The sequence below is a fragment of the Sciurus carolinensis genome, chromosome 7, assembly GCF_902686445.1.
Source record: "Sciurus carolinensis chromosome 7, mSciCar1.2, whole genome shotgun sequence".
Classification (NCBI taxonomy): domain Eukaryota; kingdom Metazoa; phylum Chordata; class Mammalia; order Rodentia; family Sciuridae; genus Sciurus; species Sciurus carolinensis.
In genome coordinates this window covers 14,167,812-14,194,152 of record NC_062219.1, presented here as the reverse complement: position 1 = coordinate 14,194,152, position 26,341 = coordinate 14,167,812, and the positions used below count along the sequence as shown (strand labels likewise).

The window sequence follows — 26,341 nt, the reverse complement described above, 5'->3', positions numbered from 1 at the left end:
TTTCACTTGCCATAATATCCTCCAGATCCATCTATCTTGTTGCAAATGAGAGGAATTCCTCCTTTATTTTTTAAGATTAAATAATAATATTCGACCATTATAGGATATTCTTTTACATATATACACACACATATCACATGTTGCTTAACAGGGATACATTCTGAGAAATGCATTGTTGGGCAATTTTGTCATTGTGCAAACACCACAGAAGGTTCTTATACAAACAAAAATGGCTACACTATCACTAGGTGATATAACTTTATGGGACCATTGTCATATATTGAATTTATCATTGACCCAACATCATGTAGAAAAATGTATTTGTGTGTCTATATGTGTATGAATTCATGTGTCATGTTTTTTATCCATTAATTCAACCATGGACATGTAGGTTGATTCCGCACTTTGACTATTATGATAATGCTTCAGTGAACATGTGAGTACGGATATTTCTTAGAGATACTGATTTTATTTCCTTGAGATATATACCCAAAGGGATTGCCTGAATCATATAGTGATTCTACAATTAGTTTTGAAGAAATTCCATATGGTTTCCCTAATCGTTATACAAATTTACATTTCTTTTTTTATTCGTTCTTTTTAGACATACATGACAATAGTGTGTATTTTGACATATAATATATGCATGGAGTATAACTTATTCTAATTAGGAGTCCATTCTTGCAGTTGTACATGATGTGGAGTTTTATTGGCTGTGTATTCATATGTGAACATAGGAAAGTTATGACCAAATTATTCTACTGTCTTTCCTATTCTCATCCCCATTTCTGACAACATTGTGTAAAGCTTCCCTTTTCTCTACATCATCCTCACTAACATTTTCACCAACAGATTTTCTTGTACCTATTGACCATTTTTGTCTTCTTTGGGGAAATGTCTATTCAGATCCTTTGCCCATTTCTAAGTCATCATTTGTTTTCATGCCACTGAGTTGTATGAATTCTTTATATATTTTGTATAGTAATCCCTTACAGGATCTATGTTTTGCAAATACTTTTTTTTCCATTTCATAGGTTGTCTCTTCACTCTTGCTGTTTTTCCTTTGTTGCGCAGAAGCTTCATAGTTTGATGCAATCCCATTTGTCTGTTTTTGCTTCTATTACCTGTGCTTTTGATGTTATATAAAAAAAAATCATCGCACAGACCAATGTCAAGACACTTTGCCTATGTTTTCTTCTAGTAGTTTCATGGTTTTAGGCTTTACATTTAAATGTTTAGTCCACTTTGAGTTCATTTTTTGTATGTGGTATGAAGTAGGTCACCCCATTTCATCCTCCTGTGTGTGGGTATTTGGTTTTCCAATTATCTTTCTTGAAAAGATTGTCCTTTCCCCATTATGTGTTCTTGATATCATTGTCAAGTATCAGTTGACTATAAATTCATGGATTTATTCTGGGATCTCTATTCTGTTCACTAGTCTATATGTCTGTTTTTATCCTAGTATAACATATTGTTATATCCTATAGCATATTGTTATGATTACTTTAGCTTTGTAGTATATTTAGAAATCAAGTGGTGAAATATCTTCAACTTTGCTTCTCTTGCTCCTTTGTATATTCATACACAATTTGTTGTAGTTTGGATCTTAAATGTCCTCCAATGGCTTATGTTGTAAAAGCTTAGTTTCCAATCTGTGTTTTTGTTGGAAAGTGGTGGAACCTTTAAGAGGTGGGGCCTAGTGAGAGGTCTTTGGGTCATTAATGGATAACCTTGAAGGAAATTTTGGAAACCAGGTATCTTCTTTGTCTCTTCTTTCACTTCTTGGCCATGAGGTGAGCTACTTTTCCATACCAACAATTCCTGCTATGTTGTGCTGCCCTCTACTCCCACTAGAGATCTAAAAGCAATGGGTCTTCCCACTCATGCACTGAAACCTCCAAAACCATGAGGCAAAATAAAACTTTTCTCTTTATAAGTTGATTTGATCCAGGCACTTAATATAGTGATAAAAAACTAACACACAATGTAAAATAATTTGCAAAATGCCATAAGAGCCTGTGGATTGAATTGGTTGAATCTGTAAATAAATTTAAAGACAGTTGACTTCTTAACAATATTGAGTTTTACATTTCACAAAAATAACATATCTCTCCATTTATGTAGGCCTTGTTTAATTTCAGCAATATTTTTGAGGTTTGGGTGCAGAGATCTTACCTATCCTTTGTAAAAAAAGTATACCTAAGTGTTTTATGTTTAATGATGCTATTGCAGTGTTGTAATTATATTTGCCAATTACCTGCTATTATACAAAATATTTTAATATATTAGACTATTTTGCAATTTTGTTCAATGTAATTTATAGTTATATTTTAGAATGATTAGGATTTTCTACATAAAAAAGTAATAGATTTATTTATATTCTATATCAAATTCTTTATATCATAAAAATACATATGTAAAATATGCATAATTATAAATCCCATATGACAATATTTTAATTTTTTCTATAAATAGCAACATATATATGTATTATACATACTTAATATATATTAAAGATTTAAGGGGAAAAAGTCTTTTGAATATCCTGATACTGGTCCCAAAATTACTAATTTCTTTGAAGAGCCTGTTTTCACTTCTGTCATCTTACTCAGCCTGAGTTTTCTGTAGCATACCTGTTTGTGAGGTGTCTTGATGGACTTGAGTTCTTGCTGCCCTGAAGACTGTCCACCTCACTGTTACTCCTAAGGGATGTTATTGTGGGATAGAGAATTTGAAATTGGCCACTTTTTAATCACTTTAAAATATTGTTTTTTATTAGAGGTGTTTTATTAGAGGTGAGCCATTACTCAAATAATGATGTCACTAATATGGTATGTTATTATTATTTCCAAAGATTTTAAAAATATTTGATCTTGAGCTATTTGACTATGATGTGCATATGCTTCGTTCTTCATATATTTTTTCTGCCTGGTGTTATCAAAACTCTAAATCTGTAGATTATTTCTTTCACACATTTTGAAAAATTTCAGACTTATTTATTTGAAGATTTTTCAGGTTTGTTCTCTTTTCTCTATTTCTGAGATTATATTTTTATCTATATGTTAAATATTTTATATTGTTTTATAAATCCTAGAGGCTCTATTATTTTTTCCTGAGGTATTTTTTTTATCTATTCCTTAAGTTAGGTTATTTCTATGAATATACCTTTAACTTTATTGACTCTTTCTACTACCTTAATTTCAATGTTAAATTCATGGAGTGTTTTTTTTTTTTTTTTTTTTTTTTAGTTTGACATTTTTTTTAGTTCCAAAATATCCATTTGGTTCTTTCTTAGAGTTTCTATTTCTCTGCTGGGATTTCTTTCTCATTCTTTATGAGTGCTTTACTTTATATCACTGAATATAGATATATATGTTGTTTTAACATTGCTGATTCTAACAACTGAGTCTCTTCAAGTTTGTCTTTGTTGACTTTTCTATTGAGAGGGGGTTACATTTCACTGTTTCTTCATACATCAAATAATTTTATTTTGTATCCTGCACATTTTGAGTGGATTCTTTATTACCCTGTGAAATGTTTTTGTTTGTTTGTTTGTTTGTTTTCTAGGTTATTTCCGCAGGCAAATAACTCTGAGGAAATACGACTTCAAAAATCTTTTGCATAGCAGTTCAAATCTCAGCATTATGGTTTGGATGTTAAGTGTCCCCACAAAAGCTCATGTTAGATAATGCAGGAATGTTCAGAAATAAAATTATTATATTATGAGAGCTATAATCCAATTGGTGGATTAATTCATTTAATGGATTGATTATTTGAATGGATTAATGGGTAGTGACTATAGGCAGATGGGATGTGGCTGGATGAAGCACGTCACTGAGAAGTGCCATTGAGGATTATATATCTTGTCCCTAGTTTCTCATTCATTCCCTACCCACTCTTCTCCTGCATGTGTGTGTGTTGTGTGTGTGTGTTTCTGCCTGCCCTGAGTTGAATAGCTTTCCTCTACTATGCCCTTCCACCGTGATGTTTTGTCTCACCTCAGGCCCAGAGCAAAGAAGTCAACAAACTGTGGACTGAACCTCTAAAACCAAGAGCTTGAAATAAATTTTTTCTCCTATAAGTTGTTCTTGGTAGGTATTTTGGTCACAGTGGTGCAAAGCTGACTAATACACTCAGTTAAGTCTAGCTTGCCTGCTTTTTCTCTAGCTGAATTGTTTGCTATATGCCCTGAATATATGTGATTTAGGAGTCAGCCATAGCTTTGGGAAATATTTATCAATTACAATTTGGGGATCATTTTCTCTAAATTTCTTTTTCCCAAAATTTATTTCCCATTCTCATTTGGTCAGCTCTGATTAATAAAATCTCTGTCCTCTGTGTCTTAAGATCAGAAATAATGCAAATTTTCAGATGTGGTTCTACCTGCCCCCATAATTCAGCCTGAGCCTATTCTCAGGTTAGAAGCTTCAGCAGACAGAAAACTTGCCCAGAGCTTATTGATCTTTTTCTTCCACATATCCTCTCCTCAATAACAGAGGCAAACATTTGGTCATTCTTCAGTGTCTTTAGGTAGAGCTCTTTTTCTTGTCTTCAGTGTTTATAGTCATTATACTTGCAAGGGTCAGCTCCTAAAAGTTTCTTGGAATCCTATCTTTCTTGAATGATTCTGTTGCTTATGTCATCATTCCAATGTCACCAAAGTTTCATTCTAATATTGGTCTGTTTGTGTCTCTCCCCTTCCATCTGGTCATTCCTGTAGTAGTTTCTTAATTTTTTTTCGTGGAAATCACATTTTGTTTTGAAACATTTTTCTGCTTATCTTCTTATTTTGCTTCTTTAGATTCTGCTTTCTCATAATTGTCTACCATTCTCTACTTATATTTATATTCAATTTATTGATCTGTTGTTATCTCCTTTAACTGGATGCTTAAAACATTGATAGTATTACCTTTTTAATGATATAGCTCTAAAATTATAAATTTTCTTCTGAAAGTGGCTTTAGATACCTCTCAAATACTTTGATATTTCACATTTAAAGTATAATAGTTAATTATTTTCATCAGATATTTTTATATGACAATTTTCATAGATTACCCCAATTTTTAACTTATTGCATATTTTTAACATACTGATTCATGGTTATTTTAATCTTTGTGTCTGGGAATTCTACTTTATTTTTGAAGTACTGGGGATTGAACCCAGGGTCTCATATAAGCTAGGAAAGCTCTCTACTGTAAGGAAATCCCATGAAATCACGCAGGACCGGGAAATCACTTAAGGGAATTTATTAAGCAAACAGAGTGTCTCCCTGCAGGGTAAGGGAGAAAATGAGAGGAAAATAGAAAGGAAAGAGAAAGGGTGCTCGCTAGAGAGAGTGGAAAGTGAGGAGGAGGAAAAGCAAGTGTGTAGGAGAGAGAAGCAAGAAGGGAAAGATGGTGGTTGAATTCCACCAGGCTAACAGGGGACCAATATCAGAGAAGGATACTTGCAAGCTGAATGATGAGCCAATAGCTAGCTAGGATGTTCACAGATTGACAAGTGTTTGGGAGGCGGGGAAATGGCTGCACCAGAAAGGGTGGGGAGAGCAGCTTTGTACATTACATCTACCACTGCAATACATTCAATATTTTGATAACTGAATATTTTCCCATTATCATATCACTTTTTTGGTTTTTGTTCACTTGATTATGCTTCTTGGAAAGCATTTTAATATATAAATTATTTTCCCTCTGGCAGCTACTTACGGGAATTTCTTCTTAGTTTAATCTGGTACAAATGTATCTTTCTATCTTTGGTCTTCCTTTTCTTCTTCTCCTTCTCTACCTCCTCTTTCTTTTCCTCCTCCTCCTTCTTCTTTTTCTTCTTTTTATGGGTTTCCAATAGCATAGAGACATTAAAATACTATACATCTTTATTTTATGAAATCTTTATTTTATACAAATATTATGTACTTATTCTCAGTAGTTTGATTCAAGTTAGCCCATCATACACAGAAAGGGTTTTGTGCCACCTGTTCCTTTTGAATTTGCCCTCTACTCTTGCAATACTGGTCACTAATAATTATATTCAGAATATTGCTTGTTCCTTATGATATTGGTGAAAACTATTTTCAAATCCTCCAATACCTTGTTTATTTGCCTACCACCTGTACATAAAAGGACATCTCAAATTTTATTTCTTGGTACTCTGGCACGCAAGCAGATTCAGGGTCCAGACAGGGCAGCCAGAGACTTCCCCAAGTAGTCTGGACCCCTGCGGTGGGAGGTGCCGTTCAAGGCTAGCCTCTCGGAGCTGACCGCCCAGTGAGAGACTTTCTACATAGAACCAGCCACAAGCCCCCGAACCAACGGAGAGCCTCGATCCGCAAACAGCCTCTGGGATCAGGGCAGGGCAGCCAGACACCTCTTCAGGCGGCTCTGCCCACTCCGGCTGCAGGCTCTCTTCTCGGGGCGATCCAAGATGGCGGCCTAGAGGGAGACTGCACCCCCTGTCGCTCCAGAACCCAGGAGTTAAGAAGGGGAGGCATTGAGAGACTGGGACTGAAATAGAGCCACAGGTGAGTCTGCCCACTGGGTAAAGCTCGGCCCGGGTGGCAGGCCCAGATAGAGGTGGCTTATCGGAGCCAGGCAGGGCAGCTAGAGTCTTCCCAAGGTAGCCTTCCACACTCCGGCAGTGAGCTCCTCCCACACGGCCAGCTGCACGGTGCAGGCCCACAGTGAGAGCATTTCAGCACAGAGCCAGTTCCAAATCGTGGAACCAGTAGAGGGCTAGGGGCAGTTTTCTTCGGATACGCTGCTTTATCAGATTCCTCCAAGACATCAGGCTACTGAAGGCTGGGAGGTGATACACTGGAAATCTACAGGGACACTATAAGCCAATAGCGGAAAACTGCAATATCTCTGGGTCCCACTGACAACTGACCAATATGAGAAAACAAGGGAAGAAAATGTCCCAAACAAACCTAGATACTACATCAATAAAACCCAATGACAGCACAGCAGAAGAAATGTCAGAAAGGGAGTTCAGAATGTACGTAATTAAAACGATCAGGGAAGCAAATGAGGAGATGAAAGAGCAAATGCAGGCATTGAAGGAGGAGATGAAAGGGCAAATGCAGGCATTAAATGATCACACCAATCAACAGTTAAAAGACCAAATACGGGAAGCAAGAGATCATTTCAATAAAGAGTTAGAGATACTGAAAAAAAACCAAACTGAAATACTTGAAATGAAGGAAACAATAAACCAAGTTAAAAACTCCATAGAAAGCATAACCAATAGAATGGAGCACCTGGAAGACAGAACCTCAGACATTGAAGACAAATTATTTAATCTTGAAAGCAAAGTTGGCCAAACAGAAAAGATGGTAAGAAATCATGAACAGAATCTACAAGAATTATGGGATATCATGAAAAGGCCAAATTTAAGAATTATTGGGATTGAGGAAGGCTTAGAGAAACAAACCAAAGGAATGAACAACCTATTCAATGAAATAATATCAGAAAATTTCCCAAATCTGAAGAATGAAATGGAAAACCAAATACAAGAGGCTTATAGAACTCCAAACATACAAAATTACAACAGACCCACACCAAGGCACATTATTATGAAAATACCTAACATACAAAATAAAGACAGAATATTAAAGGCTGCGAGAGAAAAGAATCAAATTACATTCAGAGGGAAACCAATAAGAATATCAGCAGATTTTTCAATCCAGACCCTAAAAGCCAGAAGGGCCTGGAACAACATTTACCAAGCCCTGAAAGAAAATGGATGCCAACGAAGAATCTTATACCCAGCAAAACTTACCTTCAAATTTGACGATGAAATAAGATCCTTCCATGATAAACAAAAGCTAAAGGAATTTACAAAAAGAAAGCCAGCATTACAGAACATTCTCAGCAAAATATTCCATGAGGAAGAGATGAAAAACAACGATGCAAATCAGCAACAGGAAGCGCTAGCCTAAAGGAATAGCCAAATAAAGGAGAAACCAAATCATGCCAAAAACAAATATGAGTCAATTGACTGGGAATACAAATCATATCACAATAATAACCCTGAATGTTAATGGCCTGAATTCATCAATCAAAAGACACAGACTGGCAGATTGGATTAAAAAGAAAAATCCAACAATATGCTGCCTGCAAGAGACTCACCTCATAGAAAGAGACACCCATAGACTAAAGGTGAAAGGATGGGGAAAAACATACCATGCACACGGACACAGCAAAAAAGCTGGAGTATCCATCCTCATCTCAGATAATGTGGACTTCAAACCAAAACTAGTCAGAAGGGATAAAGAAGGACATTACATGCTGCTTAAGGGAAGCATAAATCAGCAAGACATAACAATCATAAATATCTATGCCCCGAACATTGGCTCATCCACGTACGTCAAACAAATCCTTCTCAATTACAGAAATCAAATAGACCACAACATAATCATACTAGGCGATTTTAACACACCTCTCTCACCACTGGATAGATCGTCCAAACAAAAATTGAATAAAGAAACTATAGATCTCAACAACACAATCAGCAATTTAGACTTAATGGACATATATAGAATATACCATCCAACAAAGAACGAATACACTTTCTTCTCAACAGCACATGGATCCTTCTCTAAAATAGACCATATTTTATGCCACAAAGCTACTGTTAGCAAATACAAGAAGATAGAGATACTACCTTGTACTCTATCAGATCATAATGGATTGAAATTAGAAATAAATGACAGAATAAAAAACAGAAACTTCTCCAATACTTGGAGACTAAATAATACACTATTATACGATGAATGGATAACAGAAGACATCAGGAGGGAAATAAAAAAATTCTTAGAAGTAAACGAGAACAAAGACACATCATATCAAAATCTCTGGGACACTATGAAAGCAGTACTTAGAGGAAGATTTATTTCATGGGGTGCATTCAAAAAAAGAAGTAGAAATCAACAAATAAACGACTTAACACTACAGCTCAAAGCGCTAGAAAAAGAAGAGCAGACCAATACCAAAAGTAGTAGAAGACAGGAAATAGTTAAAATCAGAGCCGAAATCAACGAAATCGAAACAAAAGAAACAATTGGAAAAATTAACAAATTAAATAATTGGTTCTTTGAAAAAATAAATAAAATTGATAAACCCTTAGCCACACTAACAAAGAGAAAGAGGGAGAAAACTCAAATTACTAAAATTCGGAACGAACAAGGAAACATCACAACAGACACGAGTGAAATACAAAACATAATTAGAAGCTATTTCGAAAATCTATACTCCAACAAAACAGAAAACCTCGAAGACATCAACAAATTTCTAGAGACATATGAATTACCTAAACTGAACGAGGAGGACATACACAACCTAAATAAACCAATTTCAAGCAATGAAATAGAAGAGGTCATCAAAAGCCTACCAACAAAGAAAAGTCCAGGACCAGATGGGTTCTCAGCCGAGTTCTACAAAACCTTTAAAGAAGAGCTCATTCCAATACTCCTCAAACTATTCTATGAAATAGAAGAGGAGGGAACCCTACCAAACTCGTTCTATGAAGCCAATATCACCCTGATACCTAAACCAGACAGAGACACATCGAGGAAGGAAAATTTCAGACCAATATCCTTAATGAACATCGATGCAAAAATTCTCAACAAAATTTTAGCAAATCGCATACAAATATATATTAAAAAGATAGTGCACCACGATCAAGTGGGTTTTATCCTAGGGATGCAAGGTTGGTTCAACATTCGGAAATCAATAAATGTCATTCACCATATCAACAGACTTAAAGTTAAGAATCACATGATTATTTCAATAGATGCAGAAAAAGCATTCGATAAAATACAGCATCCCTTCATGCTCAAAACACTAGAAAAAATTGGGGTAGTGGGAACATTCCTAAACATTATAAAGGCAATCTACGCTAAGCCCATGGCTAATATCATTCTAAATGGTGAAAAACTGAAAGCGTTCCCCCTAAAAACTGGAACAAGGCAGGGATGCCCTCTTTCACCACTTCTATTCAACATCGTCCTTGAGACTCTAGCCAGAGCAATCAGACAAACCAAAGAAATTAAAGGAATACGAATAGGAAAAGAAGAACTCAAACTATCCCTGTTCGCTGATGACATGATTATATATTTAGAGGAACCTGGAAATTCCACCAGAAAACTTTTAGAACTCATAAGTGAATTCAGTAAAGTAGCAGGTTACAAGATCAATGCTCATAAATCCAATGCATTTTTATACATAAGTGATGAATCTTCAGAAAGAGAAATTAGGAAAACTACCCCATTCACAATAGCATCGAAAATAATAAAATACTTGGGAATCAATCTCACAAAAGAGGTGAAAGACCTCTACAATGAGAACTACAGAACACTAAAGAAAGAAATTCAAGAAAACCTTAGAAGATGGAAAGATCTCCCATGTTCCTGGATAGGCAGAATTAATATCGTCAAAATGGCTATACTACCTAAAGTGCTATACAGATTCAATGCAATTCCAATTAAAATCCCACTGATGTACCTTGCAGAAATAGAGCAAGCAATTATGAAATTCATCTGGAAGAATAAAAAACCTAGAATAGCTAAAGCAATCCTCAGTAGCAAGAGCGAAGCAGGGGGTATTGCAATACCAGATCTTCAACTCTACTACAAAGCAATAGTAACAAAAACGGCATGGTATTGGTACCAAAATAGACAGGTAGATCAATGGTACAGAATAGAGGACATGGACACAAACCCAAATAAATACAATTTTCTCATACTAGACAAAGGTTCCAACAATATGCAATGGAGAAAAGATAGCCTCTTCAACAAATGGTGCTGGGAAAACTGGAAAACCATATGCAATAGAATGAAATTAAACCCCTATCTCTCACCCTACACAAAACTCAACTCAAAATGGATCAAGGACCTTGGAATCAGACCAGAGACCCTGCATCTTATAGAAGAAAAAGTAGGTACAAATCTTCAACTTGTTGGCTTAGGATCAGACTTCCTTAACAGGACTCCCATAGCACAAGAAATAAAAGCAAGAATCAACAACTGGGATAGATTCAAACTAAAAAGCTTTCTCTCAGCAAAGGAAACTATCAGAAATGTGAAGAGAGAGCCTACAGAGTGGGAGAATATTTTTGCCAACCATACCTCAGATAGAGCGCTAATTTCCAGAATCTATAAAGAACTCAAAAAACTCTACACGAAGAATACAAATAATCCAATCAACAAATGGGCTAAGGAAATGAACAGACACTTCACAGAAGAAGATGTACAAGTAATCAACAGATATATGAAAAAATGTTCAACATCCCTAGTAATAAGAGAAATGCAAATCAAAACTACCCTAAGATTTCATCTCACCCCAATTAGAATGGCGATTATCAAGAACACAAGCAACAATAGGTGTTGGCGAGGATGTGGTGAAAAAGGAACACTCATACATTGCTGGTGGGGTTGCAAATTAGTGCAGCCACTCTGGAAAGCAGTGTGGAGATTCCTCAGAAAGCTTGGAATGGAAACACCATTTGACCCAGCTATCCCACTCCTTGGTCTATACCCAAAGGACTTAAAATCAGCATACTACAGAGATACAGCCACATCAATGTTCATTGCTGCTCAATTCACCATAGCCAGATTGTGGAACCAACCTAGATGCCCTTCAGTTGATGAATGGATAAAGAAACTGTGGCATATTTATACAATGGAATATTACTCTGCAATGAAGAATGATAAAATTATGGCATTTGTAGGCAAATGGTCGAAATTGGAGAATATCATGCTAAGTGAGATAAGCCAATCTCAAAAAACCAAAGGATGAATGATCTCGCTGATAAGCGGATGAGGACATATAATGGGGGTGGGAGGGGTTAGCATTAGGTTTAGGGTTAGGTTTAGAGTTAGGCTAAGGAGAGCGGTAAGAATGAAGGAAAGAAGGACTGTGTAGAGGGAAAAGAGGGGTGGGAGGGGTGGGGGGGAAGGGAAAAAAAAAGAAACATCATTACCGTATGTAAACATAAAAAAAAAAAAAAAATTTATTTCTTTCACGAAATCTTTTGCTAACCACTCCAAATACTAGTTACCCTCCTATCTTTCAAATGTATTGATACATAAACCATAAGAGAGGTACATAATTATTATGGTCCAAAATAATTACATACCTCTCTTATGGTTTGAATATGTGGTGTCCTCCAAAATCTCATGTGTGAGACAATGCAAGAACTTAGACTGTGAAGTGTGACCTAATCAGTGTAATAAACCATTGATATGAATTAACTGGGTGGTAACTGTAGGCAGATATGGTGTGACTGGAGGAGATAGGTCACTGCAGGTGAGCCTTTGGAGTTTACATTTTGTCTCCAGTGAGTAGATCTCTCCCTCTCTCTCTCTCTCTATGCTTCCTATTGCCTTGTCCTGAGCACTTTTCCTTCACCATGCCCTTCTGTCCTGATGCTTTGCCTCACCTTGGGTACAGAGCTGGGGAGTCAGCTAACCATGGACTTAACTTCTAAAACCAAGAGCCAAAATAAACTTTTCCTCCTCTGTGTTGTTCTTGTCAGGTCTTTTGGGCAAAGCAATGAAAAATCTGACTAAAACAACCTGATTTACTTACTTTTTAAAAAATTTCCATTAATGGGGAAATATAAACGAAAATCAAGAACATCGATTTTTCATGAGATGGGATCAGATATACTTTCAGATAAGAGTGGACAAGGTAGACCTCAAAGAGAAGATTATATGTAAATGAGAAACCTGAAATTAACCACATGAAGAGCTAGGGAAGGGCTTTCAAGAACACATTACAACCAGTGCAAGGCCCTAACTCAGGAGCACATACCTTGTGTTTACGAAACAGCGAGGAAAGAAGAGTGGAATAAAGCTGAGTGACCCAGAGGAAAAGTAGAAGAGATGAACTCCAGTCATTGGGGGCAGGTGCTATCAAATAAGGATTTTTAGGCCAGTTTTAGCAGTTTTCTTTTGCTCTGGGAGAAGCGGAAGTCTTAGAACAAAAGTGATATGATTTGACTCACATTTTGAGAAGCTTGCTCCCTTTACTGTATGGAGAAAGAACTGTACCACTGGAGAGATGTCAAAGATGGACACAGAAAACCAGTATGGCCATGATTCAGGAGCACATGGTGGTCACTTGGACCAGAGGAGTAGCAGAGTAGACAGAAGATATGGAATTCTGAGCATTTCATAAAACTAAATCAAATAGGATTTTCCAGTGGAAGAGATGAACAGAAAATTCTTATTCTTTGTTTACCTTATAATTAATCAAACTTACATGCCCTAAATAGTATTCTCCTTTAAAAACTCCTTTCACCAAATGTCTCCCTGCTGTTGGAACCATCCTCCTATACGCTTTTACGATACCGTGAGCTTCATGGCACTTTGATCAAAGGTGAGCTTATGAGTCTCATAACTGCAAAGGGTTTTGACTGTTGTTTTAATCAATGTTCCATTCCATTGTCTCTGATAAATCACTTTCAGATGTTGGAATGATTCAACTCCAGGCCACTAGATGGTGGCCTCCACTAACTCTGAATAGCAATGGATGGACTTTGAAGTACTCATTTTATTAACTAAAAACCCATAATCAATTTTATAATCTTGCGATTGAATAGTACTTAGTAACTATTACTCGGTCAAGAAGGGAAAATAAGTTATGCCAGAATTCACTGAGAGCATTTTACATGCAAGACACTTACTCTTCGTACAGAAACAAAATTATAAAGTTTAATTTATCTGGTATATCTTAATAATGTCAGAGTTTTCTTTCTTGCTTTCTTTCTTTTTTTTTTTTTTTTGGCCTTTTGCCTTCAGAGGAGCAAAGTAATACAGGTAATAAGACCAAAGTTAGTGTTTGGTCTCATTAATATCATTATCTTGAAATTATAAGAAATTACATGATTCCTTTTTCTTTCCCTGAAGTTATTGAGAAATAAGAAGGCACATACTTTTCAAAGAAGCAGCATCTGTACCAATGACTTTATTTTGGAGGTACAGTTTATTCTATATTAGGTTTTTAGAAAAGCTCCTAAGGTCAAAACCTGCCAGAATGGATTTATGTGTATGAAAATGTTGAAGTTGTGTGATCAGTAGATGCATTTTCACAATATGTTGTCTGCGTTCTACAGCGTAGGTGGGTCAGAAAAAATCCATTAACTATAGTTAAATGAACAGATCCCTGGAACAGGCTGTATTTCAGTTATGACTTTTAACCTTGTTTTCTTACTGCTTTTCTGTATTTTAAACTTATTTTTGCAGTTTGGACTTAATGGAGTCTAACAAGATAGATAATCTTTTTGCCTTATATCTTAAGTAGTCTTCAAAATTCTTATGTCAACATTCTCATTTGTAACTGTGTAAAAAATTCTGCATGCAGAGAGAGGGTGTAAGACTCACTTTATAGGTTAGGAAGTAAAGTTCATGATGTGCATACTCCACTTGACAATTACTAAACAAATCCATAGACCAAAGGCAACATGTTTTCCTATCTAATTGTTATGGCTTCTGTAGCTTCATCTTATCCTACTTTACATTCATTCAAAATTCAAATTGCATATTTTAAATATGTATATATCATTTCCACGACTCTCATGTATATTTTAAATTTGTTTACTCTTTTCTGATGTCAATGTAACCTTGTAATCAATGGTATTTTTAGTTATTTCCCCACATCTTGAGCACAGAGAATAGAGTGTCACATATAAATATTATCAAGTCACAGATAATGATAATTTAAACAGATTGTTAAGTTGTTCTCCCGGAAATATGGCTCTAGTTTTAGTGTCAACAATAATGTTCCTTTTTACTCATAAAACTGAAATATTTCATAAGAAGGCTGGGGTGGCCCAACAAGTTCTTTTAGTGATTTTTCCCTTTGGCGTTTGGATGTTACCATTGTTTTATTACATCAGAAAAATAATATATTTTGGAAATAGTCAACATATATAAATATATTTCTCACTCAATGTATTTTTGTTATTTTTGCTAATTTTAGCAATTTAATATTTAAGAAATTACTTTCCCTTCATTGTATGTTTCAAAAGTTTCTAATTTTTTTTAACCTGATACCAACACTTGCTATAATTCCACTATTCATAGCATTTAAATCATGAATATTTTGTCAGAAGAATAGAGTTGAGAGTCACAGGGTTACACTGAGACTGTGTAACCGAGTTCCTGTAACCTTTAAATGCTGCTATTGGGTAACTGACTCTGTTTTCTCCTTTCATTTTCTGGTTTAACTTCATTTTGCTGAAATAAAGTTAATCTCTCTCTTTAATTCATCCATTGTGTCTCCTTCAATCCCAAACTATTTGGAATCTTCATTCAGACCCTATGTAGATCTTAAGAAGATCTAAATACAACAACAAGGGCATATATTTTGTGAATTTGAGTCTTAGTCTTCTCATTTTATATCACAAGACAGTGTAAATAATTGTCCTCTGGCAAGTGAATGGTGTTGATCAATTATTAAAATAAAATGTTAATTCCACCACATAAGCTTTCACTTTTGTTTCAATGCCTATAAAATGAGGAGAATGGACCAAGACATTTCAAGTAGTTTATCTTACCTAAAATACCATTTCTGTGAGTCCATATTTGAAGGTGATGATATTTAAGATCCTCCTCTGGAGGCTATTGATTCAGGAAACAGATCTGCAGAGCACACTGTGTGACTTGATTGCCATTTTCCCAAGAATGTTTTGTTCACCGAAGTCTCCCAGAGATTCTGACACTGAATTGATACAATCTTCAGGCATTTTATGTTCTTCATTTTCATTTTAGATTAATATTTTTATCTTATACTTTAGAAATAAAGAAGCAATTTAGCTACTAGTATCTCAGACTTACAGCCTCACTTGACCCCCTCATCCAGTACTTGACTATGGACTTGTTAAGTACGCCTTTCAAGAGCCTCAACCACTGATTACATGGGAATAACACTAGCATTTCCCTTTTGGGAAGCTTGAGCATTAGGTGATATGATACACTTAAAACAGTGCCTGCAACCTTTACATACTAGGCTGGGAATAGTTATTTCACAGAATAGATTTGAAGATTAAATTTGAAATTAAAGACCATGCTATTTAATAACATAATTAATTAAATCAAGCATTTTAAGTCCTTTGGGTATAAACCAAGGATTGAGATAGCTGGATCAAATGGTGGGTCCATTCTAAGCTTTCTGAAGTGATGCAGTTAAATCAATGTTCACAGCAGCTCAGTTCACAATAGCTAGATTGTGGAACCAACCTAGATGCCCTTCAATTGACGAATGGACAAAGAAACTGTGGTATATATACACAATGGAATATTACTCAGCCATAAAGAAGAATAAAATTATGGCATTTGCTGGTAAATGGATGAAGTTGGAAAATATCATGCTAAGTGAAATAGGCCAAGCCCAAAAAACCAAAGACTGAATGTTTTCTCTGATAAGTGCATGACAATATATAACGAGGGGGAGTGATGGGGGGAAGAGAAGAATGAAGGAACTTTGGATGGTGTAAAGGAAAAAGGGGTGGGAAGGGGTGGGGATGGAAAAACAGTAGAATGAAACACAGTATTACCATATATATATATATATATATATATATATATATATATATATAATTACATGAATGGCATGAATATACATTTTGTACAACCATAGAAATGAAAAGTTGTATCCCATTTGTGAAAAAAAAATAAGCATTATATTTATTCAAACAAACATTAATTTTTTAAAATCAAGATTCCAGTGAAACCTTTGTGGGTTTGAAATACTGGGACTTCACACTTAGAAGGAGCTAATGGTTTGCCTACTAGTCTCTCCACGTATTTCTTTACTTCCTGTTCAGAAGCAAAACATGCAGATGGACCATAGGACACCCCATTCATTCATTCCTAATGGGAAGAAGACAAAATTTCTGAGGAATTTTTTTCATACTCTTCAATTAAAATATATTTGATAATTAACTGATGGATTCTATGGGGGGTATAAACTTTTCTATGAATAAATAAACTTTTCTAAGGACAATTGATCACTTAATGGCATCAAATAACAAATTAAGTCAACTTTCTCTCACAAAAATAAACATTGTCAGAAACTCTCTGAAAAAAGGTAAAGCTAGTTACTTCTTAACTAAAGCACCATAGGCAGTAAAATACCTGCACTCATGTAGTTACTTGGAAGGAAAACAAAGGACTTGGTCATATGAAGTACTTGAAGAATTCTTGATTTTTGTTTAGTTCTTTTCTAGATCATTTCATTAAATTCAAGCAAGGACATTTTTCAGTGAAATACATAATTTACGTCATGATTACAAGTAACAAAAGACAAAGGAAATCTAGTATCAATTATTACAATACAATTAAAAGTTTGAGTAAATCTCTTTTCTCATAAACTATTATTATGTAAAATGATGCATTCATCCAAAGCATCATGAGGTGAGCAGATACTAAAGATTTTCTAAAACATTCTGATGTAATCTGTTTATTAAATTACTACTTAAAAATAATGATTCAGGATTTTTAGGAGCAAGAACCCCTAAGCCTCAGTTCACCACCACCTCAAAATGTCTTATTTCTAGTGTATGAGATAGTATCATGCTTCAGAATAATTTTTTCAGGAAATGTTTATTTCTAGGCTATATTTACTTTGATCTCTAATTCTCCATTTTACACTCTTACTTTTTTTTCTGAATACAGTTTAAAAATAATCTTTTGCCTCATCTCTTCAGTTTTATATAGAACTCAAATTGATACATAAAAACATGAGGATTGTACATATTAATGGAGACATATTAATGGAGCATTTTGTGATGATTCTATACATGCATACATGATGTAATGCTCTAATCAGGTTAAACATATGTGGTCCCTCAAAAATTCATCTTTTCAATGTGGTAAAAACTTTCAAAATCCTTTCTTCCCGTTTTTTGAGACGTATAGTACATAATCAGAGCTTCTTACTCTTGTCTAACTGTAATTTAGACCCATTTGTCAACCTCTCCCCAGTCCGCCTTCCCCTCCGGCATAGTTTTTACTTTCTCTTGACTTTGGGTCTCTTTTCGGAAATGCTCATTCATATCCTGTGTTGTCTTCCTTCATTCATACAACTGATTATTTATATTCCTTTGGATTTCATTGAGCTTTTTAAAAATTACTGTTTTGAACACATTTCATCTACTTTGATATCTTTGGAATCTGTTGCTATGGAATTATTAACTTTAGCAGGTATCATGATACCTTGTTTTTCTTGTTTATTTGTGCTTCTATGTTAAGATTTGTACATCTGTTGGGAAAGACATCTCTTCTTTCACCTAAGCCCTCTTAGGTGAGGGTTTGCTTAATAAGCAAACTTCTCCTGAAATTGTGTACTGGTGTGTTGGCTTGTTGGGTAGTGTTGAATTTGATTCCAACTGGATTTCATAGTTAGTATCCCTGTGGCTTCTTCTGCTGTGATTAGGGGATTTTGACATATATACCAAGTAGGAGACTGAAGAACTTGTTTCCTCTGTAAGACAAGCAAGAGTCAGGTCCCTCTAGTCTCTAGTAGTTCAGGCAGGTGGGGTATAGACAGCAGATTAAGAGGGGTGCACCCTCTGTGGTCACTCTTACAGTGGGGGATGTTCTAGTCAGTGTTGTGTCACGGTGATGCAAAGGAAAAATTTTTGGCTCACAGTTTCATAGGTTCATTCCCTGGGCCAACTCCACAGCACTGGACCAGAGCTCAAGGTGAGGCAGAACATCATGGCGGAAGGCATAGAGGAGGAAAGCAGCTCAGGACCTGGCGGCTAGGAAGCAGAGAGAAGTCCACCCACCAGGAACAAATATAAACCCCAAAGGCATGCTCCCAGTGACCTACTTTACCCAGTCATACTCTACCTGCTTACAATGACCCACAGTTAATCCATTCAAGTGGATTAATCACTAACTGGGTTACAACTCTCATAATACAATCATTTCACCTCTGGACATTTTTTCATTGTCACACACATAAGCTTTAAGGGGACTCCACATATTCAGACCATAACAGGGGGTTTCTTCAGGTACTGTTGATATTGGTTGTTACTTGAAAGTCATTCTAGTATTGACTTTTCCAATAGTTGTGAAGGGCTTGAAGCATTTGTCCTCTGTTTACACACTGGTGCAGAACTTGGTGTTTGACTGAGAGATGCAGGGATGGGGGAGCATTCCCCCGCCTCTGGCCCTGTGGCACACACTTCAAGTCTTGTCATCAATGTATGATCTGATGGGGGGGTGACCAATTAGAGACCCTTGACAGACGTGGTGTCCACAGCACTTGAGTTATTTCTCCCTGCTACTGCAGTATGGGAGTCCAGGAGTGGGCTCTCATAATCCCCCTAGCTGGGCTGCATTGGTTGGGGGAGTTGCCACTCCTTTTCTTTAAGTTAAAGTATTCTCCAAGGTGTGAGGGGGAGTAGGTCTTGGGTGGAGCAAGGTGCCGTTCCTCAACCCAGCTAGGAGTGTGTTCTTGGCAGAGCACCTGCCCAACATGGGCTAAGTCTCTGGCTTGACCCAGTGCTATGAAGAAAAAGAAAAACCAAAAACCACAATAAAATAAAACACCACCAACAGCCACTACACCAAAAATAGAGGAAAAATCAAGGAGACTAAATAAAAACTCAAAAAACAACAGAAATAGAATTTTGAGGAGGGAAAAAAGAAAGAAAAATAATTTAAAAATTTTAAAAGAAGAAGAAAGAAAGCAGGTGAAAAGTTTTTAAAACAGTCAATAAATGGTGAAAAGGGGAAGAAAAATGAAAGATACAACTTCCTGTGGCTCTTTTCCGTTATTTATTTTCTGGCTAACTTGAAGTTTGGATGTTCATAATTAGACTGAAATCATAAATCATATTGTATGATTTTATTTGTCTGTTTTGTTGTTTTCTACCTTTTTTTAAAAAAAAATGTTGGAAAATATGATTTTCATGGCTGTCATTGCCTTGGCAATTCAGAATTCCTAAAATTTCTTTTTAAGCAGAATTTTAGTTTTTGAATAAACTGTTTGAATTTTTGACTGATAGCTAAAGTTAGTTAGGAATCATACGAACTACCAATAAGGACCACCTTAATGTGGACTATATTTATTTGCTTTCTTTTTTTTTTTCTTCTTCTTCTATAAACCCTAAAAATGTGATTCAATGTTTTTTTGTTTATGAGAAAGATTTTGGGATAACAATTATAGGCCTAGAAAATCTGTCTTAAATAATCTTATAATTCTGAAATGATCATGCTGTTTTGAAGAACATATCATTTAGATGTGGTGTTAATCATTGGTTTAGAGGGCTTTGATTATAATTGTGAAGATAATCACAAGAGAAGATACCATGAACAATGTCTTTCCACACGACATGGATGTGTCAGCATATGGTAGAAAGTCACTAAAATTACCCTAAGATTAGGCAGAGTGATTATGCTCATGTATTTTTTAAGTCAACTTGCTATTTCTGTCTTCTGGATTTTCTATTTATTAGCATAGATTGCAATAATAACATGGAAAGAACTTTGGCAATCATAAAATCTAACTCCATCATTTAAAAAAAATACTGAAATCATGGAGTCTAAACAAATTCCCTACAAGTCACATGATGGGGTTAGATCTGAATTTGGAACCTTGTATTAGTGAGCTTTTGCTCTCTATAATCTACCCCAAATCATGGTGATCTAAAGCTCATAATTCTTTGGGTTGAAGATTTGGAATAAGATCAACTTGAGGATTTTCTGCTGATTTTCATGCTTAGTTGGTGAACTAACTCACAACTGATCACTCTAGAATTATCCCATTCACTTGTCAAAGACAGTAGGCTCTTGACCAGAGCAACACAGGAACCCAGGTCATGTTTTTCTGTCACCAGTGGGCCAGCTTGGCCTTATCCACATGTCCACAAGGGAAGAATTCTCAAGCATAGCAAGAAAGGAGGATGGAAGTCTCCTTCAGTTTAGGATTAAACTTGCGAGCCTTCAATTCTATTGTATTCTTTTGGTCAAATTGAGTCACATACCCAGCTTTGATTCAGAGGATGGGAAAATAGACTATCTCTTACTGGGAAAAACAGTAAAATACTTGTAACCCATGCCCAATCTTGTAGCCCAAATCAGTTAATTCCTAAACCACAGCTCTTTCAGCACAGAATCCCTAGATAAGCAATGCCTAGATTGTTTCCGTACTTAATAGTAACTCACTTTTGTCCAATAAATTTAGCAGCCGTCATCAAAGAGGCAATACTTAAAATAGATTAAAAGTTGTATCCAGATATGAAGAAAATCATGTGGAAAAGCACAGTGTTTTAGAGAGAAAGGCAAGCTTGGGGACAGTGAGAAAAAGATCATGGCTGGTGAACTAGATCAAGGGGGTGGAGGGTGGGGAAATATGGTCATTAGTGAGACTGGAGGGGTCTTCTAGCAGGAGGGGTTTTTCCACTTCAGGTAGGGGTTCAGATATTGTGTTTCATTCAACATGATTTTACCTAGCTTGCATGAGGCCCTGAGTTCCATCCCCAGACACACACACCCACTATACACACACACACACACACACACACACACACACACACGTTTTTACTTTGCAAGAAGCAGTAAGATAGCATTTCTATCTGGGAAAAGGAGCGACTTCTTTTTTTATTTATTTATTTATTTTTTGCCAGGACAGGACTTCTGAAAAAAAAAAAAATGCAAGTTCTGTGAATTGGAGGATCCAATTATGTATGTAGAGGGGATTGTGTGGACATTCAGGGTGCAGGAATTTCATAATCACAATAAGGACGTGATAGCAGCCTGACCTGGAATCCAGATGCTGCACAGTCATGTCATCATGGAGTCAGAGATCCATGAGCTGGTCTCCGAGTTCAGGAAATAAGACATCAATCAGTCAACTCTCCAGATGGTTCTGTCCCAGTACTTCCTGTCTCAGAATGAGCACAGGAAGTGAGGCATCGTGAAGAAGGCAGATGGGAGAAATGAATGTGATTGAGGAAAGCAGACGGGGGAAAAGGCATAGTGACCCGAAATTCTTTATCAGTTGGGCACACTGGTTACAATTGTAAATCAAAAGGAAATGATCTTTGAACAACATTTGCAAGTCTAAATAATTGATGAGCTGAAGGGTGGCCTTAGTGAAACGATTTTTATTTCATAAAGTTGACAAATGGCATAAGCAACCTGGAATGCTACAGCAAAGGATGCCATTTTTATCTTTCTGTTCCAAAGAATGGAAGCACCAGCTTGCATTTGTGGTACCGTGTAGCACCGTTTTTCTAATTGAAGTATGCTTCAAGTAATTGTTTCCCAGGGATTTACGGTTTATACTCTGCCCTGCGTTTTTAATTGAATACTTACTTAAAAATCAATTCAGCTATTTGTTTTCTTTGTTTCAGAGGACCTTATAATGTCCTTCACGGTATCCATGGCGATCGGGCTGGTCATTGGAGGATTTATCTGGGCACTGCTAGTTTGTTTGTCTCGAAGAAGAGCCAGCGCTCCCATCTCCCAGTGGAGTTCGGGCAGGCGATCGAGGTCCTCACACACCCACGGCCTCAACAGAACTGGGTTTTACCGCCACAGTGGCTGCGAGCGCAGAAGCAACCTCAGCCTGGCCAGTCTCACTTTCCAGCGACAAGCTTCCCTGGAGCTAGCCAATTCCTTCCCGAGAAAGTCGAGCTTCAGGGCTTCTACTTTCCATCCTTTCCTGCAGTGTCCACCGCTTCCTGTGCAAACTGAGAGTCAGCTGGTGACTCTGCCTTCTTCCAATGCATCCGCCCCTGTCAACACGGCCCACGGGCTGAGCCGACCAGACTTCCACTGGTCCAGCAGCAGCCTCCGGGTGGGCTTCTCCACCCCGCCGCCGCCTGCCTATGATTCCATCATAAAGGCATTTCCAGATTGCTGAGTAGGGTGCTCTCTTTCTTTTCCTTTTTCCTTTATAGTTTTTCCCTTTTTGTTTTTCTATTGAGAGGAAATCATAAATAGGCTAAACAGTTTTTTGAGGGCTTGGTCCAAATGACCAACGAGTTTCCAACTTGAATATGCTCACACAGGCTAGGCAATACAATGTAAAACACATTTTCTTTGGACACATTTTTTTCCATTTATTTCTTGCCAAAAAAAAAAATATTTTTCCCCAAATAGTTATATATTTATATACACTTGCATTTTATGTGAGGCCTATTAATTATAGTGATTCTAATCTGTGAATCCTCTATGATGTAATATATGTTTTAGATTAAAATAAAAACTTCAGAGATGTGTAGTTTGCAATCCTCATTCTCTTTCCCATAGGACTGTAAAGAGAAAAAGTCACTGTGTCACTGTTTTAAAAAAATCTTCCAGCCTAAGGATTTTAGTTTTACTTCCTTTAGGATGACAATTGGACCACAGAGTATTTTACAATCTTGGATTTTTTTATGCATTTACATGGGCACAAAATGGCAGAACATTGGAGACTCTTAAGTTCCTTGACTCCATTCATTTATAAGTGAGAGAATCAAAGAAAGTTGAATTCCGTTGGTGCTGTCAGATGCTCCAATTTTTGACACCCTTTCTTCCAAGCTATGGTGTTTATCTCCTCAATAATTATCATATTATTGAAGCAAAAATCCTTGACTTTTTTAAAATAAGGATTTAACTTCTTCACCATTGAAGTGATGTTGTTAGAGAAAGAACAACCACACATTCAATTAATTTGATCTAAAAGCAAACTGGATTTGGCATTGAGCTCACATTTACCTTAAGGGATTAATTTTCTTTCTCAGACTTGGATCTAGCAAGTGGAAAAGCACTTTATCTAGTGATCTTCTCTTGTAACTTTGCAGACAAGTAAGGATGAGTCACTGGGAGATAGTCCGTTATCAAAGGAGATGCTACAACCCTGGAAAATTCTTCTTCCTGGATTGGTTCTTAGTCATTAGGCATCAACTCCTGTTTGCTTCTCTATGAATTACAATCACATCTTCTCTGAAGAGTCTTTGTGGAAGGGTGTTCTTTAAGCCATGTGGTGTTCTTTAAGGAGTCCTTGTCTACAGTGTCCACCTGTGTCCAAGAAGGGATATCCTTAAATGTGGGCACCAGAGAGCTTCAGTGAACAGATGTCAGTGGCTGCCCTTTGCATGTAAGGACAGGAAATCACTGGAGTATCATTCAAAAACTTTGTGGTGCATTTCTGAATAAGAAAATTGTATGTAGGTATGTTGCTCTGGACTTTGGGACTTTTAATAAAGAAAATATACTCTCATTTTAGCTTTTGAAGCACAGTGGTTATAGCTAATTCATAGTGTCTAAACATAGCTTGAGAATGTAAAATGTTTTATATAGCAAAAGATTCCACATAGCATTTTTATTAATTTCATATAATTTTTATTATCCATTATTCCTCAAGGGAAAATTTTCTCCCTAATGTCTATAGAAAGATGCTCTCTAATTAAATATGCATACAAAGAAAGAAGGAAAGAAAGAAGGAAAGGGTAAAGAGAGAAAGAAGAAAGCAAAAAAAAGGATATTCAATTTCTTATAAATGGGTTTTTTAATATGGAAATATAGAAGTTGCAATACAGCCAAGTAAGATTTCAGGGGAACTTTATCTTAGTAACAAGTCTCTTTTAACTTTCAAGTCATTCTTAATGTTTAACAGGAAAAGTAAGCGAAGCATGTCTTTTTTTCTAGAATTTTTGTAGGGAATAAAATATCTGCTTAATATCTCTCAAGTGAGGGAAACCACAGCAGAAATCCTTTGGTGCATTTTAGTATCTGGCAGAATTATTGCCTGTTCCCCAGAATTAAAAAAAAAAAAGGGCATCTTACAAATATTGTGCATTGTATGAAATGTGAAATTAAAGCACAAACTGGAGATTTTTTAGTTGTATTTTTTATTTGAAATGTTTTGTTGATTATGAAATAAAGCTAAGCTGATTTTAATTTTGATCCACAGTTTATTAATGAAAACACGTCTATAAAATGAGAAGTAAGGAAATTATAAAATTAAATGAATCGGAAAGTCCTTTAGATAAAAAAAATATACTATGGTTTTGAACTTATTAAAAGTCATTGAATAAAATGTGTGATAGGGTCTTCTTCATAAGTGAGCAGACTGAGACACAATTCTTATATAAAAATGTACAATAGAAAAGTGTGACGTTGAATAAGTTTAACATGATTTTATAATGAGTTAATGTAGAGAAGAATTCATGAGTTTGTTTCAGAATTATTTGAAGTATGTTTATCAATCAATGAAATAGTAAAAGGAAATGTTTTAGGATAAAAGGAATTGAATGAATTACAAAGGAAAATATTAATAGCTATGTTATTTTAAACATTCTGAAATCTGTATATCAAAAGATGGATTTATTCAAAGTTTAAAAGGAAGATTAACAGAAGAAGAAAGGAAAAGACTTTTATTATAATTGTGGACAAAATTAGCCAGTATTTTTAAAGCCATGATTAGCTTACACGTGTACATAGAAAACACCCATTTCTAAATAGATGAATAAGAATCAGAACAGATAATTCACCCAAAAGAAATCTTAATTGATTAACAAGTGTTTGCTAAAATATTCAATGTTACTCCTGAGAAATGTGTTCATGTACATTTAAACAACACTCTAGCTTTTTTGTTGATCACATTATCTAATTATAAAGGAATGACTCTCCTCACTGCTGGCCTATGTTTCTGGGGGCAAGATACATCGGGACTGCCCTTTGGAAGACAGTTTGATAAGAGATATTAAGAGCCTTGTCTTGGTCAGACCATAAAGTCTCAACCTGCCTACTTGATATGAACGTAACAATGAATTTTTAGGGAGAACAATCCTGCTACACTGGCCATGTGTGATTGAACCAGTGCAATCCATAATAGGTGGTGAGCAACTGAGCAAGTTTAATCTGCCCTGCTTAGGGGTGAGAAGTTAGGATGAAGGGAGAGAGTGGGAGAACTGCCATCATGAGGGACTTCCAGGACAAGGAAGATACTAGAAAAGCAGAGACTTGTAGTAAGAAACCTGCGGGATCCTTTTAACAACTCCCATTACTAATTGTTTTACTAAGGAGAAGCAATCTTTTGAATATTAAGTTAATGTGGAATTTATAGTCAGCTTATGGTTTACTGAACAATGCAGGGACAAGTGTGAAGGCACTTGAAAGAATTTAACCTCTGCAGAAGGGGATATAGCTTAATGATAGAGCAGATGCCTATCATGTATGAGGCCTGAGGTTCGATCCTTCCAGAATCATGAAAAGGGGAAAGAAAGAGAGAGAAAAAAGAATAAATAAATAACACCTAAACTAGTGCAAGGAACAGGTGATGAAAGCAGAAATTTAGGCCCACACATTAGGAGAATTTTGACCCACAGAAGCAGGACCCCTATT

At 36.0% G+C, this 26,341-nt stretch overlaps 1 protein-coding gene across 1 annotated transcript in view; it reads left to right on the top strand.

Annotated features, from left to right (window-relative positions):
* Nucleotides 1-24,901, top strand: part of Myct1 (MYC target 1) — a 30,194-nt gene extending 5,293 nt beyond the window's left edge. Inside the window, 1 exon segment of the mRNA XM_047558513.1 lies at nucleotides 22,363-24,901. Coding sequence (XP_047414469.1) covers nucleotides 22,363-22,874 — 512 coding nt within the window. The 3' untranslated portion in view covers nucleotides 22,875-24,901.
* The last annotated feature ends 1,440 nt before the right edge of the window (nucleotides 24,902-26,341 follow it).